The sequence below is a fragment of the Heterocephalus glaber genome, unplaced genomic scaffold (assembly GCF_053883595.1).
Source record: "Heterocephalus glaber isolate CG9 unplaced genomic scaffold, H.glaber_assembly_v1.0 deba00000347, whole genome shotgun sequence".
Lineage (NCBI taxonomy): Eukaryota > Metazoa > Chordata > Mammalia > Rodentia > Bathyergidae > Heterocephalus > Heterocephalus glaber.
The window spans coordinates 22,743,465-22,764,675 of record NW_028258143.1 but is presented as its reverse complement, the minus strand read 5'-3'; the positions used below and the strand labels follow the sequence as shown (position 1 = coordinate 22,764,675).

Here is a 21,211-nt window from a genome sequence, read left to right as displayed (position 1 = left end):
TGGATAATAATGTTCTTTTGAGTGAGAAGCTCTGGATGTGTCCTAAGTTGGAAGAACTATTAAAACAAATACTCTAAGGAATAAGTGGGTTTCATCCTGGGTTATTTTTCTTGACGTGTTCAAAATTATGTTCTATGAAGTTTAGTTGATTATATTTGTATGAAACCTATGGACTTAATTTTTTAAAAGTATGATAGAATTGTAACTAAAAGGAGCATTGAGAATCACTTGAGTGTCAGTGTAAAGTGGGCTTCTTGTTTGTAATAAAATACTTCATTTTGTATGTGTCCTCCTTGTTGCTAGGTTACCCAAAGGCCTTTCAGCTTTGAATGGCAAGAATATGGCTGTTAAAAATAAGTTGCTGTATAGATGTTTCTTTTTCTTTTTTCTACTCCCATATAATTAGCAAACCCCTTGAAGCAAAAATTACAGTTTTTCCCTCTATGGGTTTCCAAAAGCAAATTATTTTCTGTGTAAGTTTTTAAATCATGCAGATGTGCTTATGCTCATGGGAGAATTGGATTTTCAGAATGAAAGAGCCAGTAATTATAACCTAGTCAGTGTCCTTTATCTGCAACCACTTAATGATCTCTGATTGGATTTGATTGAAGTGAGGCCATGAACATTAATTTGGCTTAAAAATACACATGGATTTGAGCTGTATACGCAAAGCTAATATGCTTATGAGGAAGGACAGAAAGTGTCACGTTGATTAAGTCAATGTACTCTCTATAATCTGGAGCTAAACAAAAAGACAAAATATTTGCAGATAAATCTATAAAATGGGTAACAGATAATTATGAAATGGTTAAGATATCATTTGCTGCCAAATGCAAAATAGTCTCTCCCCCACTGTAACTTCAAAAATATTACAGACATTTCTACTTCGTTAGAAATGAGAAATACCTGTGCAAGTCTGAAAACAAATAGACCAATGATGAGTTGTGTTAGGAAAGGTCTGAATTATTGCCAAGTGTAGCCAAGGACAAAGCATTCTTTTAAAGGCGAATCTTTATTAAGAAGCTAAGCCATTATTATCCACACATTTAAAAGCAGCGATTATGAACTAGTGGATTGGCTACCCGTAATGGGTTCCCACCCCTCCCTGTTTGTTTTAGACTCTGGATCCTACAGGGTTTGGGATTGTGGTTCAGTATCTTAGGAAAATGTTTCCATAGTCATAGATGCACAGATGATTTGTTGTAAGGCATAAGGCTGGCAGATGTTGAGCTCTACTAAGAAGTCCACCTAAAATAGCCTGGAAGAGACTGTTTCTGATACCAGTTTAAGTAGCATAAGCTACAATGGATAGCCTGTTTTATTTCCTATCTTGGAAACAAGATTGCTTTTATTAATTTCAAATATGTTAGGGATATTTTATTTTTTAAGAAGGAAATCAGATAGTTGGTTAAAAATATTTAATAATAATCTTAAAGAAGATTTTCTTACACAAGTCAGATGGAGAAGGTTCACTCCCCTGCTTCTTTTTAAAAGTCAGTGTTACAGTCCCTGTCGGCTTTTATTTTGGTATAGGGTGGCAGTTGTTATTGGTGCTGACTCCCAGAAGAAGCTGTAGGCGGAGAGTTTACTGATGCTTAAGTTGCTCTGAATAGGTCCAGTGCTCAGAGAAGTGTTTTTATTTGGTACCAACATCACTGGCAGTCATGACTACTGAGAGAGGTAGGCTGTTCTCCTATATTCTGGAAAGTATTTGTAATTATTGCTGCTTGACTAGGAAGTGAATAAAATACTTAAAATATTTCATAATTGCCTTGGTAACTGAAAATCATGACTGAAACTTAAGATAATTGCTTAAAGTTGATTACATTTAGGCAGGGAAAATATTATAAAACCTACAAATATCTGAATATTAATGTTAACCTTCAAAAGTCGGAGAGAATAAAGAGGGACAGAAAGCAGAGGTAGGCTGTCTTTTTATCACTCTTTATTTTATGTGCTTTTAATTTTGCTCTGCTCTTTTGTGTTCACAGTATATGGGTTATAAAAATGTCTGCAGTTGTAAGGCATTTGTTAATAAGCTTTTGATGTCCTAAAAAAAAAATCTACTGGCTAGAAATTTATGAGTTTCACCAATAGCATATCAGAGAAAAGCACATATAAATTATAGCTGTGCAGAGATGCTGCTTCTGTCTTGAGACTCATTCTTTACATTTTTTTCCCCTCCCTTTCAAAGGAGGAATCTATAAATGCAAACATGGACAGGAAAAACATAGGAATTGCTGTTCACAAACAGCCTACCTGATTAGCCTTCAGTCTTCCCAATGGAGGTTTTCCCCTGGTTTGGGCAGCATTGAAGTGATTTTGAAAGACCCTGTGTGAATCAGGTTTGTGTTTAAGGCAGAGTGTGGTGGATGGGACAGGAACAACCTGTATTCTGTCTTGATGTCCTAGGGGGATTATTTTCCTAATAGTCTTTTAATTTGTTGTCTCTGAAGGATTTTTCTGAACCCTTCAACTGAAACAGGAATTATAGAGAGTGAAATTGTACACAATAATAGGTGCTCGTTTGTCTCCTGTGGGAAATAGGCATACATCCAGCACTTCTACATTTTGCTTTTGTTGTAGAGGATCATTACAGGTGTGTATCTCTGTATTCTTAAACTGAATTTGATTTGTAACCAAAGTGGAAGTTTGGCTGAAAATAGCCGTACTGGGAGATGCCGTATTTCTGCTTATACTTTTGCACTGAGAATTTAATATATACTGTACAGTGATGCTTGCCTTTTATTTCATATTTCAACGTAGTATTCCTTTTTTAAGATAGGCTGATGTAGGAAACCAATACCTGGATAGAAGTGTTAAATGATTAATGTTCCGAAGGGACTTGTCTTAGGGCTTTTCATTTGAGAATTGGAAGCACCTTATTTATAAATAGTGTTTGTCTTAAGTTGTATTTTAGGTTGTTTTTTAAACAACAGGGAAAAGTAATATGGAAGTCAACTGTTTTATGTTAAAAGCTATAAAGAAAGCCTTGTGGGCACGAGTGTAAGACACAAATGATCCTTTTACTTGGTATTTCCTTTCAGTTTGCCTTACTCCTTGGTCACTGTTATCTGAGATGCAGGGTTAGAAGCCTGTAGGGTTAGTAGCCTTTTACCCTACGTAGATAGGAAACAAACATTAAAGGCTACTCTTTGTAGCTATGGCATATTTGCATATCTATCAATCTGTCATGTAGCATACTGGCTAATTAAAGAACCATTGACAATCTGCAAATTATAATACAGTCATCATCCCACTGTGTGTGGAGTATTTTAGTATTTTCAGAACATGTTCCTGCTGTTTTTTGTTTTGTTCTGTGATACTCATAGCAAGTGGCAACAGAGGAGCAGCCCTGAAGCTTCCAGGTTTTTCTCTTAATTGGGCCAAGTGGCAGGAGAGAAGCCTGCACTTGGTTTTAGAGGAGGGCTTTTTCTAGCAAGGTATCCTGCCATGCAGAGTGCTGCCTTTCTGCCTACCATGTTGTGGTCAAACCTTATTGTTTGCTTCTTTCCTTCTGAAATTGTGCCGTTTTCATTAACCTGTAAAGAATAATTAGAAAATGAAGCATTGAGAGAAATGTCACTAAAACAGCTTTGACACTGTATGAAGATGCTGTGAAAATGTGACGATCCTTATCAGTTGCTTAGCTCATAGATTGTAGGGGGTCGATTCTGGGAAAGGAAATTATAATACAAACATGATGAGTTTGTTTTTAGAAGCCATTTGGTATTCCTGGAGAAGAGTGTTAAGATGGTTAAAGGTCTTATACACCATGCTAAGAAGTTGAGGTTTTTATTGTAATCATTTACTTTGTAGAGAGTTAAATTTTAAAAATTCACTAGGGTGAGGGAGACTGATTGTAGGGTGGCAAACTTTATTTTAGCAAATATAGCATCAGCAAAACAACCCAACTCTCACCTGTCTTCACTATTTCATAAAACATGGAGCATTAACACTGTTATGGTTTATGTCTAGCTGTCCCCTCAAAGCCGCATGTGGTCGTAGGTGGGGCTTTTTCAAAGGTGGCTGAATCGAGAGTGTGTGATTGATTCATAGTGCACTACTAGGGTTAAGGGTGATTACTAAATCAGTCCACTGATTGGTTTGGCACCTGCCCTAAGTCTGGTAACCTAAAGAAGCTGCTTAAGGTCCCTGGCTAGCTCTTGCCTGCCTGCTTGCTGTGGACTGTTTCTCTCCTGCGATGCCTCTCTGTACTGCCACTCTGCCTTTGCAGCCAGCCAACTATGAATGGAAACCTCTATGAACTGTAAGCCAAATAAACCTTTCCTCCTTTAACTTTGGGTGTCAAGTATTTTGTCTCAGCAACAAGAAAAGTAAGAAGACATACATTTAAAAATAAGAAATATGTAATTTCAGAATGAAAGATAGTTCTTTAAGTAAATTTAAAAAGCTAAGTAAATTTAGCTTTATGAGAAGTTTACCACTTTTTTCTCAGCTCAGTGTAGACTGGTGTAAATCATCCCTCCAACCTCCACCCCCCTAAAAAGTTCACCAGTCCCTAAGACGATTTGGGGGATTACTGGTTTAGCTGCCTGTATTATAAGTAGGCTCGTGACATCAGGGCTGGAATGAGCAAATGTATGGACAGTGGTACTGTGGCCTGTACAGGATCAGCGTGTTACTGGGGCAGACAGCTTATCTCAGCCTTGGTTTCCTCCAGAGCAAACTGGGAGTAATCACTTCTGTACCATTAGGAACATATGAATGGCTTGGCATAGAGTATTTGGCTTGGAACATAAGTAAAGTTAAGTGATCATTTGGGAGATTAAAGTTGGACTTAGGTTTAAAATGATAATGGTTGATCTTTTGGTGTAGATGTGGAGTTCTCAATTAAGTACAGGAGGGCCTCTTGAAAGAAACTTCCCAGATCTTGGGTTCTAACACTGCCAGGCTGACTCTAGAGCTGCAGCAGGGACTGTACAAGGTGGGCCTGGTATGTCTGGTAGAACCAGAAAGTAAGGAAGTACTCAAAAAACAGAAGATGAGGATATGTCTGAGAGATTGGGAGTTAATTGAAAGGGCTCCCCGAGGCCAAAGTTGGAGTACTTTAAGCGGTAAAATAAAGTACTCGTGGATTTTAACCCAAAATATAAAATCATGAGTCTATAGTAATGTAAAGAAGATGACTGAATAAATATATAAATGGAACAGTGGAGACAAGTTTCTAAAGCAGAATTTTTCCAGATCATTTTTGTAAACATTGCGGTGGGAGCATGACTGCCATTGTGTGTGTGGGGCCCACAGTGGTATCCTTCTCAAGAGTACTGTGGAAGGGGGCGGCAGTCCCTCGACAGTGGAGAAACCTGACAAGCACTACTTCAGCCACGGTCCAAGGCCAGCACCAGCACACAGTCTTGTTGACACATGTGCCCTTGGCATGGTGTGATGAGAGTAGCACTTTCACCTCTGTGGTCTCTCCAAACCCATAAGCTCCATCTAAATATGGCAAAAACTTCAGGCAAACTCAAATTGAAGGATAGTTTATAAACTAGCTAACCAGCACTTCTCAAAACTGTCAGGGTCAACTGAAAGAAGGAAAGACAGAAACCCCCACAGCCTAGAGAAACCCATGCAGACCACATATAATGCAGTATCTTGGATGGGATCTTGAGTGAGCATAAAATTTTGTTTGTATGTGGGTTTGATTCAAGTGGGTTTGTGGTCTCAGAGTAGAGATAGGGCTGTTATTAGAGAATTAAAGTTTATTAGACCATTGACCTTTATTTTAAATTGTTATCTTATTTTTCTTTGTCTTTTTATGCAGAAATGTAGTTGTTTGCCTCTAGCTAAAGGTTCTTGAGAATGAGGTCATTAAAGCAGAGATGGATGCCTTGAAGGAGGATTTATTTGCACAAAGTGTCATCACTTTCAAGTATGAGGAACATTCTGATAGGAAACCTTTTCCAAATTCGGCTCTGAGTTTTTCCAGCTCACTTGCTTTTATGCCTACATAGTGGTTGTCAAAAAGAATTGGGTCAGGATAGGTACAGTGATAATTGAAATGACATTTCCAAAGGAGTGCAAGTGTAGATCTGATGTCTGTGGAATTTGGATTCTGATATTTACTGAGTATACCACTCTTTCAAGGCAAGTTCAAAGCTAAAAGACTGTCAGAGGAGAAATGAATATTTAGTCAGCGAAAGGATACACTGTTGTTGTTAATCTGACTTTCAGAGATTATCTAAATTGAAATTTTAGTTGACTGTTTGAAGTCTACTTTTAGTTTTCAGTCATCAATATACAAACTTTGTTTCAATCCCTTAATATTGCTTCAACCTCCCTTTCCATGAAATATTAAAAATACAAGTTAGAATATTCCTAATTAAAGGTCTGCACCGTACACTTTGAGTACTTTTGTGGGGGATAAATGGTGATTTCAATGCTTTTCTGTTTTCTGTCTTATTACCATGAAAAGGTTTGGGGTTGTCATTATTGTAGTTCCTGTCTCGAGTTATCAGATGCCATTTAGTGTTGCTGATAGGTCTCCCACCACCTCAGCAGCTATTATGTATAGTAGCTGCCCTGTTCCTATGGTGCCTTGCCCCCTCCCCTGTGTGACATCATGCCAAGATGGTTGCTCCCACCAAAGAACAAACCCTTCTTCCCAGCATGCCCCTGTTCCCACCTAGACAGTAACCTAATACTCGCTCACCTCCTACCACCTAGTGACATCACCGGCTCCTCCATTCCCTAGTCACTACCTCACTCAACCCCGCCTCAGCCCCTACAAGCCCCACCCCAGTCTCTATAAAAGACTCTCCCTGCCCCAGCCATATTGCTTTTGTCTCTCCTTTGTTCAGAGACAGCCCGGCAGATCTACTCCCCTAATAAAGGCTTGTTGTGGCCTGGTCTGGTCTTGGTCTTCAGCCCTTTTACCTGACAGTTGCCTGTGTGTTTCTGCCGCCCAGAGCCAGGCCATCATCTTCCTGCACCAGGGGCTTCGCACATGTTACCTTCACTGGAATACACTGCGCTGTGCTCTGCACCCTGCTCAGGACACAGTCCTAACCATATAGCTGGCCAGCATGGTAGCCCAGGGTGTTCCTGAGTGAAGCAAGATGCGCACTTTGAAAGCATCCCCCACACCCACTTAGTGTTAAGTTCCTCAGTATTGGAATGAGTCACATTGGAGTGTTGGGAGGAACAGGGCATGGTGGATCCATTCTAAATGGATTTGGCCTGTTCAGTCTTCGTGGTGCATACCGTGGCCTGTCTTCAGCGCAAACTCACCCGAAGCACAGCCGCTGCTGGTTTTACATGTCTGTTTCCATTCTGGACTGCAGATTTCAGAGTAGAACTGTGGCTTTCCTTATGCATCACAGCTCCTGGCAGAGTACCTGGGACACAGCCGTGCCTAATGAAGAAATTCTGGGGAGATGAAGGCAGAAAGAAGCACAGGGTGTGTTATTGGCATGCGGAGCTATATCTTCTCCAGGAGCCTTAGGAGGCTGGTCCAGGCAGGTGCTCCTGCTGACTGCACAGTTTTATCACAGAGTAACAAGAGGATTACTTTGAGACTGAATCACCTCTGAGGTGAATCTGTACCCTGGACTTGACCTCTACAGGGATGCTTTGGAGGGTTTGGGCAAGTTTTTTAATTGATACCTCTTGGTAGAAGCATATTTCTAACCTAGCTTTTTTCTTTTCCTTACAAATGACATGGTTTTTTCCTCCCACCCCCCACCCCAAGAGAATTGTCACTGTGACTGTCCCAAGGTTTTCTGACTAGAGAGCAGGGGGCAAGTGGATTCTCTCCTTTTGGAATCCACTCTGGGGAAGGTGGTTTGACTGTGCCTCTTTTTGACGTTCAGCCTGAGTTAGTGGTATCCCTTTCAAGAGCATTTAAAAGAAAATTCTATTCCTAATTCTTCACCCCCACCAGTGTGTTTTTGGAGGGCTTGCTTTTCATCACCCAAATGATGAGAGTCTAAATAGCCACATTTGTTGAGTACCTATGGTTTATCCCCCTTCTCCATAATATATGTCTATATATCCTGTTTAATCTACATGAAGTCTTTTTAGTGTGAAACAGAAATCCATTGGGTTACAAATGACATAGCCCCACTTTAAGTGGTATAAGTAAAAGAGAAAATGTGAAGTCCAGGGGTAGACCTTGCTTTTCTTGCAGGGACCCAAACCTGGCATTGACGGTGCCTCAACTACCTCACTGCTCCCTGGTTTGCCTTCTTCTGCTTTGTTTTGCACTTAGGTGGGCACCATTGTTCTGTTGGCTTCAGCAACTCCAGGCTTGTGTCTGCACACCAAGTCCAGAAGGAGAAGTTCTAGAATTAATTGCTGGGTGGCTCTGGCAGAACTTTGATTCCTTGCGGGAGCCATAAGTAGAAGGGGATTAATTTCGTAGGCTACACATTGATGGTCCCTGCAGGTAGAAGAGCACCCTCTTTTTTTTTTTTGCAGACAAGAAAACAAGCCTGCCTCTTGTTTCTTCATCTTCCCCCTTCCTTCCACCTGTGTCATGAGACTGATTTGGAGGGAAGACAGAGCTGTAACTAATGGCCTTACCTTAGGACAGACTCAGCCCTCAATGCTATGTTTATTTCTTCAAAAGACCCACTGACCTCTCCCTGGGCTCCTCTGTCATCAGATGTGCCTGCATCTCTGCTGGGCCTGCTTATTGTCACCTGCTCATTGTCCACAGAGCAGGACATTTTCCACCAGAGACCCAAAGCAGAATGGAGCCTTGCTCTGCCACTGCAGTGGGCACTGAGCTCTTGCCCAATGTGGACTCTGAGCTCCCACTAGTGGAGCTGTGGGTGGAAGTTTGCTTCATGCTCTCCTGGCATTTCATGTTTCTACCTGGATTCTGATTTGTTTCCTTGTTACCATTCTTCCCTTTGCAGCTCCGTTTTTAAAGAATTAGTAAAATTGAAGTGAATTTCTAACTTGCCTGTCTCTGCTCCACCTTCCTCCTCCTTCTGTACCAGGGTATCATTATTGAGATAAAAATGCCAACCTTGCTTTCTGACAGTATGCTCTTAGAATGAAAAGTGATCCCTCTCTGTATAGCTGGGTCGCATTTCAGGTTCTATTTTTCTGGGAAGAAAAGGGATTACTGGTGCCAAAAGGACAGAAGTAGAGCCAGGCATACTGGCACACGTCTGTAATCCCAGCATTGAGCCAGGAGGATCACTGTGAATTTGAGGCCAGCCTGGGCTACTTAGTGAGACCCTGTCTTTTTTTTTTTTTTTTTTTTTTTTTTTGAGATAGGGTCTTGCTGTATAGTTCAGGCTGGCCTTGAAGTCACTGTATAGCCCAGGCTGGCCTTGAACTCAGGGAGGTAAGAGTGCTAAGATTACAGGCGTGTGCCACCATGCCCTGCCGAGTGAGACTCTGTCTTTAAAAAAAAAAGCAAAAGTAGTACTATTTTATCTCCCACTTACCTTCTGTTATGCCACTTCCATTGTTAACAGTGTGAAAAATGCCAACATTTCCAGCTGGGCTCTAAATGTTTACATTCCCTGTATCTTGACAAAAGCATTTTTAATTTTGTAAACATAGGAGAGGGTGTTTGTTTGTTTGTTTGTTTCAGAATGTGGATATTGAGGATTTTTTTTTTCCCTCACAGAGGCCCATTCAGTAGGACTGGTCCTATTGCATAATTGTGCATATTGACTGAATTAGGGGAGATACCTTTACCCCATCTTCATATTTTGATAGAAGAAGGAATGTAGAAACTTGGAAGGAAAATAGTCCTTTACCAACACAGTCAGTTAGAACAGTGTGGTTTGTATTTTTATACTTTTCTATTTAGGCAACCTACAACTTAGGTTAAAATTATAAGGTAGAAGTACCAGATAGGTAAATAATTTAGATAATGAGCCAAATATTTTTAAAAGTCTTCTGATCTATGAACATAGAATAATTTTCCTCTATTAGACTGTCTTTCATTAGTCTCAATGATGTTAGGTAGTTTTTAGTGTATATGTATCTCCTTGTGTTATTGTTAAGTATTTTATTTTTCTTGATGCCATTGTTGAATTGTTTTCTTAATTTCACTTTTGGATTATTCATTGCTGGTGTATAGTAAATATTGGTTTATATCCTTCAACCTTATTGAACTCATTATTCTAATTTGTTAGTGAATTCTTTAGCATTTTCTGTATACAAGATCCAGTCATCTGTAAATAGTTCTTTCTGTCCAGGCTGGACACTTTTTGGGGGGTGGGGTGGTAGTGATACTGGGGTTGGAGCCCAGGGCTTTTACACATCTCTAACCTCCTCCAACCCCTCTTTAAAAAAATTCATTTTGAGATAGGATCTTGCTAAGTTACTCAGGCTAGGTTTGAACTTGTGATCCTTCTGCCTCAGAACATTGATATTACAAGTGTGGCTCAGACTGGGTGTTTTTATTTCTTTTTCTGATCTGGTTGGCTTGCCTAGAACCTCTGGTATGATGTTGGATAGAGCGAGTGCACATCTTGCCTCATACCTAATCATAAGGAGAAATGTTTGGGTGATGTGTTTTTGTTTTTCATTGATGATCTTTATCAGGTTGAGGTAGTTCCCTTCTAATCCCTGTTTGTTGTGTTTTTAGCACGAGAGGGTTTTGTATATTGTCAAATGCTTATACACTGTTCAGAAAGCATGTTGGTTCTGACTTTGATTATGTTGATGTAATATACTAAATTATTGCATGCTAAGTCAACATTACATTGCTGGGATAAATTGCACCTGCCCATGATAATTGTTTGTATGTTTCTGGGTTTGGTTTGCTAATTGTATTTAGGAAAAATAAAGGTTTTGTTTTTTTTTCTTCTATTCTCTATTCTCACACCACAACGATCAGCACACAAGACTTCTCTGACCACAAAACGTGGGGAGATTTCTCCCCATCAACTCAGCAGTGCTGCAGGAGCCAATACCATTTCTGTGTTCCCTGACCCAATTGACTTCTCACATTCAGTACCTGAAGACCATGTCCTGTTCTGTACGTTGAGGGCTCAGTCCGCAGGATGGTCCTCACTTCACTGTAGGGGACAGGGGAAGGGGATGTTACCAGAACCTCTGCAGTTAGTCCTGATCTCCTGCGAGCCACGGCAGCACACGGCGAATTACAGGAAAGGTAGAAAAATGAGACTGAGAAGAAGCTGAGCTTTGGGTCTGATCAGTGCTGCTCTGGGCAGCAAAGACAAAGCCCCCAGCTTACCACACCTTTTATTCAGTACATTGGGAGAAACAAATGTAACAAATGACTTGCAGAGAGTTCAATAGCTCACATTGGGATAAACAAGGTGTACTTGCAGAGAGTTCAGTACATCTCCGGCAAACAAGATGTTAATCAGTCCAAGAACAATGAGGAACTGAACAGATGTTTGTTCTCCCAGGATGTTTCTTATCCTGGAGAATCACAGCATCACTGGATCACTGAAGTCTCAGTTGTGACCGGAGGCCAAACTGGAGTTATTCTGTAGCTGGGCTGTAGGCAAGAGAACTAGGCTAACCAAATGATTTATCCCTAGAATTATGTAGCATTGCTCCTGACACTTCACCCCCAGTCAAAAGCCTGGGCCTCCAAACTTATGACTGACCAGCTACAAATCAGAGTTCCCGTGATCCTCTCTCCTCAGGCGAGAGTAGCTCAGAGAACTCAAGAAAACACTATACTTAACATTTCCTGGTTTATACTATAAACCAGGATTCAAATATGCAGCCAGATGAAGAGATAGGGCAAGGCCTGGAAAGGTCCCAAGCACAGAAGCTTCTATCCCCAGGGTCTTGGGGGTCTGCCACTCTCCATGGGTGTGCATGAGTTCTTGTTCACCTTTCTGCAGCCCTTCCCATGTCCACTGTCCAGAAGGTCCCAAAATCTAGTCCTTTAGGTTTTCCATGGAGATTTTACTATACAGTCAAGATTGGAGCAAGGGCAACTGTGTAGAAATGAGATGAGATGAAAGGGGTGATCTAGTGTTGATAGTCTGAGTGGGGAAGCCCAGGATTGCCAGACTCTTCAGATTCTTGGCTTCACTGGACAGCATTTCTTTCTCATGTCTCAGGACAAAATGCCTTCAGAAGCAGGGCTCGAAAGGGAATGTAGAAGAATTTCTTTATGACCAGCTTTAACAGAAAGACAGGAAGATTGGGGTATATTTTTACTTTCTAGGTTCTGCTTTGGGGAAGAGAAATTCTAGTTTCTGTGGCCTGCCTTATGAAGAGCAAAGAGCAGGTGGAAGGAGGGCAGGAGAAAGAGAGAGAGAAAAGAGAAGAGGAGGGGAGTGGGTGGTACGACTGATTGACTGATTTTGCATTCTGAGGCCTATAACATTCTAACATTATTCTACTTGCTCAGGAAACAGCAAGGGTTAGTGGAGTAATGAGCATAAAAAGATACAATGTTTCTATGTTTAAAAATACACAGTTTTCTTAAGTAAGTAAACATCTGTTACAAGAATTATACAAAATGATACATAGAAAGCACATTGCCCAGCACATACTAAGTGACCGCCATATGTGAATATGTTTTGGGTGGTGGTCATTTGATGTTACAGCTGAAACCGTATGCTCTAGAGTCAGACACACTTGGATTTGAATCCTGGCTTCATCTGTCTTCTTGTTACCTATGTGATTTGGGGCAAATTATATCTGTTTTAAGACTGAAGTAGGAGTAGTATTTTCCTCTTCTGGTTGTCAGGAGGATTTAATGAGAACAGTTATATAGTTCTTGTTACTTTTTAAACATATTGACTATAGTAGTATTAAAATTGAAAACAATAGAGCTGCTAATAGGAAGTTGATTATATATACTGTGTGTTAACAGTATAATAAAATTAGCCTTTAAAACAGATTAGATTAATATAGAAAAATATTTACTAAATATTGTTAGTGGGAAATGTAGTTTTTGTGAATGTGTGTATAAAGTTGATGTTTATGAATGTCTAGAGCAGTCCCCAGTGTAGTGATGTGGGAGTTGGTGCGACCTTCAAGTCCATGGGGTGATGTCAGTGGGATGGATCAAGGCTCTTCGTGAGTAGTTCCCTCCAGAGTGGTGATGATACATAGACTGGCTCCTCCCAACCCTCTGGCTACCTCTCTTGCCATGTGGTCACTTGGACACACTTTCAGTACTGTGCCATTCACCATGCTAGGATGCAGCCAATGTGGTCCTCCCCAGAGGCCAACAGCTTTCAGCTGCGTAAACTTGTTTCTTAATAAAGTACCCAGCCTAAGTTACTACTATGTGTTGTCCCAGGCTCTGTTCTAGGTGTTAAAAATACCAGGAACATGAAGTGGTCCCTACCCTAGGGACAGAGAAGCAGCACATATCTGTAGACAACTAATTCTGGAGTGAGATGGAGTAAATGGTACATGTGTGGCATGTAGTACAGAGAAGGGCACAGCCAGTTTCTTTTTTTAAAAAATTCTTTTATTGGTACATTTTAGGTATACAATACATTTATATTTATCATTGGGTGTTTGTGCCTGTACATGATATATCTTGGTTCTTATTTTTCCCCCATTACCTGTGCGCCCTTCACCCCCTCCACCCTTCCCATTTACACAGATTTTGTTTCCATTTTTTTTATTTTCTCATTATTTTTCCTTTCCCTTTTTCCCCTTCCCCTCCCACCACCCCTACACCTTTGGACCTTTTCGTATTTCAAATTATCAATTATTCATTTTAATCATTTTAATCCTTATTTACACTTTCGTTTTTTCACACTAGAAAAACTACTTGGTATTTACACATGTGACCTATTTATTTCACTTAAGAGTGTGGCCTCAATATGCATCCATTTAGCTATATATATCTCTAGTTTCTCATTCTTTACGCACAGCTAGTTTCTTTATTGACAGAGCTGGGCTGCATCTCAGAGGAGCTAAGGACAGTAGGCTGTGTTTTCTAGAACATAGAGGGATGTGTTGGGCAGACAGTACAAGACTTACAGATGGCAGAAACAGCCTTTGCAAAGCCTGAAGCTGTACAAGATCAAGCCGGAGGAAATCTTGGGATATTTTCCAAAAGGAGCCAAGCTTTGTACTTATTATCCTATCTCTGTGCTTCTTCCTCTTGGGAATGCTAATTATATCCTAGTTATTAGACAGCTTTGCTACTTTCCCCCTTGAAGGAGAATTTCAGTAACAAGGAGAGGGTGAATTGGAAAGCCTGTCAGGAATATCACAAGCCTCCAAAGTGCCCCGATGGAGTGAAGCAGAGAGAAGCCTTGTCTTTCCTTTGGACAGTGAGGCATCTGTTCCCCCTTGGAAGGCTTGGCTTTTGGCTTGGCCTGGCCTTCCTGCAGTTAGCAGTGAACAGGTATTTTTTAGTTTCTGGGATGTTTTGTAGGTACTTATAGACAAATGTTTAAATTTCCCAAATGAACAGTATGTTCTAGAGATTGTAATTCCAAGTTCCAGACACCAGGCTTGAAGTCTGTCTTTATCTTCATATTGAAACCTATAGGTAGTTTCTTTCCCTGACCTGTGTGCTTACAGTTCCATTCTGAGGCCGCTGGGCTCTGCTGGAACATCTCTAGGGACCTGAGCATCTTGCACAGCAGAAGCCACTGAAGGGGCTGGTACTGGTCTCCCGGGCTAGTTCTGACATTCTGCAGCCGTCTCAGTATGCAGACTACAGTGATAGACATGTTCAGCTCTCCAGGTCTGCTGGTTTGCTTTTTAAGTCCGTGGATGACTGTGTTTGTACCCCAGCCTTTTTGTTTTTTTCCAAGGATTCTCTCTGCTGGGTTTTAAATCTTCTTTTTTGTCATTAGTTCTTTGAGGCAAGCTGTTTTGCTACTATTTTTTTCTTTCACTGTCTTAATGGCATTGCCAAGAGTGGGGTGATTGAGGGTTGGATGAAATGCTAGTGTCATTCTGTAGAAACTTCGTGAATCATTTTTAGGTGTTTTGTCACAGTCCTTTATAAGGAGGAATGGAGCTCAGGTGATTTTATGAAGATGAAAGGAGGTGATGGTGGCTGGGAATTGAAAGCTTGGATGAGGTTACAGCAGGTTTCTATTCTCTGACAATCAGATGAAAGAAGTGGTGGTGGAAGATTCTTAGTGATGCTTAAAGACAGAATTATTTCTTTAGGCTCAGAAAGAACTTATCCTTTTGTAAGATTTTTCTGTGTGTAACATTTGTTGTATTGTGTGATAAAATTTAAACTACAAGCTTGCACAGTTAAAACTACTCATTTTCAGTCTTTGCCTCCTTGCTCTAGAAGTGGTATGTTATTAACACATAACCTGCTTAGCTAAAAAGCCTACAGAAAATGGGAATTTAAATGGCTAAGAAGTTACATGTGCATTGATATAATGGAGAAATGCTGAAATATGTTAGAACCTGGGGCTGTGAGACTCCATTCAGGATAGGTTATGCACCCACTCCACCCAGATCTGGTTTATTTGACCAGTTAAGGAGTGACCCATTCTGTGTAAGGGAATTTCCAGGTTAACTGAAACTGGTACCTTTCTGATGACCCAGTCTTCCTTTTAATTTGGTTTAATTTTGGGGTGTTCAAAAAACCTGGGATAATCTGGGCTAAACTCCAACAATAAGTTACACACATTTTCAAACCGCAGCCTCCATTGTATTTTATCCTCCAAACATCTTTTTAGGTAAAGTATCCCTAAATTTAAAGCAGTGTGTCCAGTTGTTAATCTGGAAACTAAATATACTCTTTTTCCTGAATTTCCAATTCAGACAGGAAATATGAATTAGTCTTTTCATTAGTCAACAGACTACATGAAAAGTAATTGCATTTCATGTTGAAGGTGCAGGGTCATTCTTACAAGCACCTGCTCCTATGCTGTTAAATTGCATAGCTGTCACTTGATCCTTGTACCGTCATACATTCTAAGCAAGTTGGGTTTGCAGGCTTTTCTATATATGTGCTTGCTTTCTATAGTTTCTATTTAGTGATCAGGCTTTCAACTGTCACTTCTTATTACCATCACTTTGCTTAACTCCTGTGTAATTAGTTGCTTCTAATCTGCTGAGGAAATCAGATAAGTATGCTTGTTAGATTTGTTTCCAAAGGGTAAATAAAAAGACCAAGTAGGACCCTACATTGGCTGCTTAGTAAGCCTTCTTCTGTTGAGAATTATTTCCATTCAGATATGGGCTATGAATGGTCTGCCTTCTCGGTGCAGTTTGATTAATGTGATATCTTCAGTCTTGGGGAAAGTATGTTAACTTCCAAAAGTGTACTCTTTTTGAGGACAGAAACGGAACGACTTCTGTTTTCTTCATTCCTTATCTTCCCTGTCATTTTTTTGTTTTTGTTTTTGTTTTTGGTACTGGGGATCAAACTCGGGTCCTTGCGCTTGTGGAGCAGGTGGCAGAACCACTGAGCTAAATCCCCGGCCCTTCTCTGTCATTTTTTGCATGACATCTAGTACAGCAACACAGATATCCCCCTCATGATTTCTCTGACCACCAAGTTATCTGCCCAGAACACAAGAATATAAATAGAATGAAGAGTAAACATTTGGATACTCTATTTTAGCTTTGAACAAGTATTTTTTTTCGAGAAATGAAAATATGGGGAGATCAAGTGTGAGGAAAAAGTCTTGTATTTATCCACATATTATCTCTATTGCTCTCCCTGTCTTTATGTAAATCCATGTTTCCAATTGGTATCATTTTTCTTTTGCCTGAAGATCTTCCTTAACATTTTTTTGAAGCTCAGGTCTGCTAGTGACAAATTCTTTGAATAATTATTATTTTGGCTTTATTCTCAAAAATGTATTTTTACTGGATACAGACTATTAGGTTAATACTTTTCTTTCATCTTTTAAAGATGTCATTCCATTATCTTCTGGTTTGAAGGATTTCCGATGAAGTCTACTGTTGTTTCTATGTTTCACCTTCTCTATGTAATGTGTATGTAATGTCAATGTGTCTTTTTTTTCCTATGGCTACTTTTCTGTGATTTTGAGCAGTTTAATGATAATGTACCACAATATGATTTTCATTGTGTGTATCATGCTTGATGTTTTAGCTTCCTGGATACATGAGTTCATAGTTTACATTAAATTTGGAAAGATTTTGGCCATCGTGTCTAAGTCTTTTTCTGTGCCCACCCTCCTCCCAACCCTGCTGGGAGTGCAATTTCATGTGTGTTAGACTGCATAGTATTAACCTACGATGAGATTGTAAGATTTTTTTTCTTTTATGTATTTTTATCAGCCTATTTTATTTCTGTGTTTAATATTAGACACATTTTATTGCTATGCAGATCTGTCTAACCCTGTTGAGGCCCATTTTTTTAAGCTCTGATAGGACGTTTAATGCATCCTTGACGCTAGAAAGGCCTGACCTCACTGAAGTCTCTGTGAGATATCTTGGGTGATTCACCAAAACCATTTTGTTACATCAAAGTGCAATGGCTCAATGTTACAGCCAAGTGTTACAATTCTGTGTCATAGCCATGTGTTTTGGCTGTGTCACAGCTATCTGAAGGTCTCTGGAGACAAAAAAAAACTGAGGGCAGCACTCATATGGAGAGAACCTTTATTATGCTGGTGAGCTCAGAGGAGTTCATTCTCCGAAGTCTGAGCCGGGAGCAGAAATGGAAGCAGCCTTATATAGAGATCTGTGGGGTAGAGGGGTGGGCCCACATACCAGGTAAGCATGCTCACAGAAGTGGGAGGGCAGAGTTATAGAATATTCTTGAAACTTATGCCAGGCAAGGATGCTCATAAAACCGAGAGGGCGGAGTTAACAGAACATTCCTGAAACATCTGGTAGGAACATCCTGCCGCTCAGTTACATTGCTTGAACTGAACATCTTATGGCAAAAACACCTGGAAGGAGGCAGCAGACAAAGCCCTACCCTGTTGTGCATTATTTCCTTATCAATTTCACTGTGGCTGATTGAAGCCTGAACATCTGCATACTTTGTATAAACTTTGGGAATTGTTCTGGTCCTTTTTTTTTTGCTCTGTTTTGTGGAAGTTTGCTTACACATGTAAGATCTAGAACTTGGGACTTTTTTTTTTTTTTTAAGTTCTTTCAATATGTAGCCTCCTTTTTGGTAGAACTCTCTTCTGTCATTTCTATGCATCCCAGCCTCCCTCAGCTGTTTTTCATTTTCTCAACTTGGAAGGCTACCAGGTTTAACTTGGGTTCCCTTTCCCTGTGCTTGACCGAAAGTTGGATAGTTGTAGAGCTTTTTTCATCTCCTTTCAGGATCAAAGTTCTGCAGTACCCATTGTCAAATATCTGCAGCTGTTTTATATATTATGGTTGATTTTCTAGCTATTTACTGGAAGCAGTTAAGTCTAGTGTTCACTATTCCATCATTGCTATAAGCAGAAATCCCAAGAATTCCATTAAAATTATTGAAAATAATTCTTAAGTCACTGATTACAGTTCTTAGGGCATGCCTCTGTGGCATGTTAGAGGACTAAGCCAGGCTTAATTGACATTAATTTTTTAGTGAAGTACAGTAGTGTTCTCATCGCCCCCATTCATTTTTTACTCTTTCCACAGAATGGAATTGTTCTTGCCTGAAAGCAGAATAATGATTGCAGATAGGTAATATGGTGGCATAAGTGCTCTTACAGCTCTTCAGAGGACAGATAGGCTGAGATCAGATTTTGTCACTGCAAATGCTGGCATGCTCGCTGGGTGACCTCTCCTTGTTTCATACTTGTCTTTTACATTGGGTCTCAGTTTTACTCTTGGGGAGGGCCTGGTAAATGTGGTCTGCAGTTTATGACTCATCTTCTAAATCCTCTTGGAACTGTATTGTATGCCACTAGAACACTGCATTATGAACCAGCAAGAAACTGATGTATGGATTAAATGAAGCAGGTTGAAGCAGGATAAGACAATCTGGGATCCTTAATTAAAGGCACTTTGCATATGCGTATGGGTTTGTAAAGCTGTGTCTCCCCCTCCCTTCCATAGTGAATAAAATAAGCCATACAATTTGAAATGCTTTATTGGTGAGCTATAAGGACCAGTGGGACCATGAGTAAACACAAGATTTGGTTGTTGATAGTTTAGGTAGGAAGCAAGCAGATCAAGAAAAACAGTGGTATTCATATCTATTGTTGGCTTTCTTTTTGTGGTTAAAATTTTTCTTCAGACCTGTTAGTAATGATCTAACCCCTTTCCAGAAATTATTAATATTGCCTGGTACAGATGTGATTTTTTTTTAATCACTTCAAGTTTATTTAGCCTCCTGTGTAACTCACACTTGGTAGATAAGCCCTTGTTATTTGGTATATAAACATGATAGCTTTAATTTTATATCATTAAAATGTCATTTATAAATACATTGATTTCTGAGAACTCAGAAGTGCTTTTTCTTTTTACTTTTAAATGCAACTTGAAGAATAAAGCACTGATTGGACCCACAGATATTTTAAAGTTAATGAGCTTATGGAAAAACGTTCAACTTTATTGAAAGAGAAGTGTAACGAAGAAGGTGGTTTTTTTTGGTTAAAGTTAAAGTGGTTGGAGTTTAAAAATGATAATTTAACTCAGTGTTGGTAAGGATGTGGTAAAATGGGTACTTCTCTGAATTTCTGGGGAAAAAAATGTACCTCTTTATAGATAAATTTGGCAGTAAATATCAGATACTTTTTTTTTTGGTACCGGGGATCGAACTTGGGTTCTTGCGCTTGCATAGCAAGCAGCCAAACCACTGAGCTAAATCCCCAGCCCAATATCAGATACTTTTGACTCAGGAATATTGTTTCCAGGGGTTTCTTTTTTAAAACTGTTTGAAATTCAGTTGTAGAAAGATGATTATTTTAGGATTATTTTTAAGGATAAGATATCAGAAACAACCCAGATATCTAACGAGTGTTTCAGTTGTTGCATTTTGTAATTATGAAGTACCTTAAGATGGTGTTTATAAAAATATTTGGTTTTTTTGTTTGTTTGGTTTTTTTGTTACCAGGGCTCGAACTCGGGTCCTTGCACTTGCGCAGCAGGCAGCAAAACCACTGAGCTAAATCCCCGGCCCCTTATAAAAATATTTGGTAATAAAGGAAAGATCATATTGAAGAAAGCAGTATTCCAAAATGATAAATACACTCAGGTATTATTTAAAAACGCATGAAACCACAGTTAGAAATATTTTTTTTTAATTGGAATGGGAGGGCATTCTAGAAATTCAAGGCCAAGCATGATCTTTGAGGCTGCATTATGGATTTAACCTGAGGCTTCCAGACCCTGGTCAGATGCCTTGGATTCTAAAAGAGCATTTGTCTCCAAGTCTAGTGTTATTTTCTGTATAAGTGAAAAAAGCTCTCTCTGTGTCTCTGTCTCTCTCTGATAACTTTTATGCTTATTATTCAGATAAAAATTTTGATGATGAAGATTCTGTGGATGGAAATAGACCTTCTTCTGCCAGTTCCTCATCATCCAAGGCCCCAGCAAGCTCCCGGAGAAAGATTGGAATGGGGACCACCCGCCGGCTTGGGTCATCCACTCTTGGATCCAAGTCTTCAGGTAAGCCCAAGCCCTGTGTGGTACTCTGGGGCTAGATCTGCATGGTACTTGTCTGCAGGGCCCCTCAGAAGTGAGCTAGCCCCAGATACAGCATGTTGCTGCTTGATATCTTTAATTGAATTGCCATTGCACCATTGAAGCTGATAAACAGGTAGGATATAAGACAGAACTGTGTGGAACTTTGCTACATTCTGGTGAACTAGGGCTATAGGAGAATGAAGCCAACATAGAGGAAAGCATGGCTCTCAGACAAAGAGCCAAAGTACACCTGATGGCATTGTTCGGTCATCTTAATCTAGACTGCTGGAAACTGCCATGGGGACTTTTAGCCAATTTCTGTTTATTGAGACTGAGAATATCTAGAAGTCAAATTGTATCTTCTGTCTTTAAAATATGTTTTGTTTTTATAAGTAGCATTATTCCTTATAAGACCAGCATGGATATTAAATTCAAATGATAGAAGGTTAGATGTCCAAAGCTCTGAAAGTTGATTTGCAAAGATTTGTTCCATAAATCTCATCTCCAGTTTAGTCAGTCTGACTTATTTCTGTGTACATTTTTCATTTGCAGTCACATTTTACACATACATGCAGATTCCATTTTTACCTCTAAAAACTTTGGTGGTCTGTGCTTTTACCACAGTGTTCAGTGGGCTTTTGAGCTGATGGGGGCTCAGCGCTAGAGGGAAGGTGGGTGAGAATCCAGTAAGGCAAAGAATCACCAAAGCTGAATGAGCTGAGTAAAGGCTACACAGAGG

General features: G+C 39.8%; 1 protein-coding gene across 11 annotated transcripts in view; it reads left to right on the top strand.

Annotated features, from left to right (window-relative positions):
• The window catches only part of Clasp1 (cytoplasmic linker associated protein 1), a 260,640-nt gene that overhangs the window by 134,807 nt on the left and 104,622 nt on the right, over positions 1–21,211 (top strand). For all 11 annotated transcript variants that reach the window (XM_087198200.1, XM_087198215.1, XM_087198196.1 and 8 more), the window contains exon 9: positions 20,302–20,454. In XM_087198200.1, the coding sequence (XP_087054326.1) occupies positions 20,302–20,454 (153 nt within the window). The remainder of the gene's footprint in view (positions 1–20,301; positions 20,455–21,211) is intronic.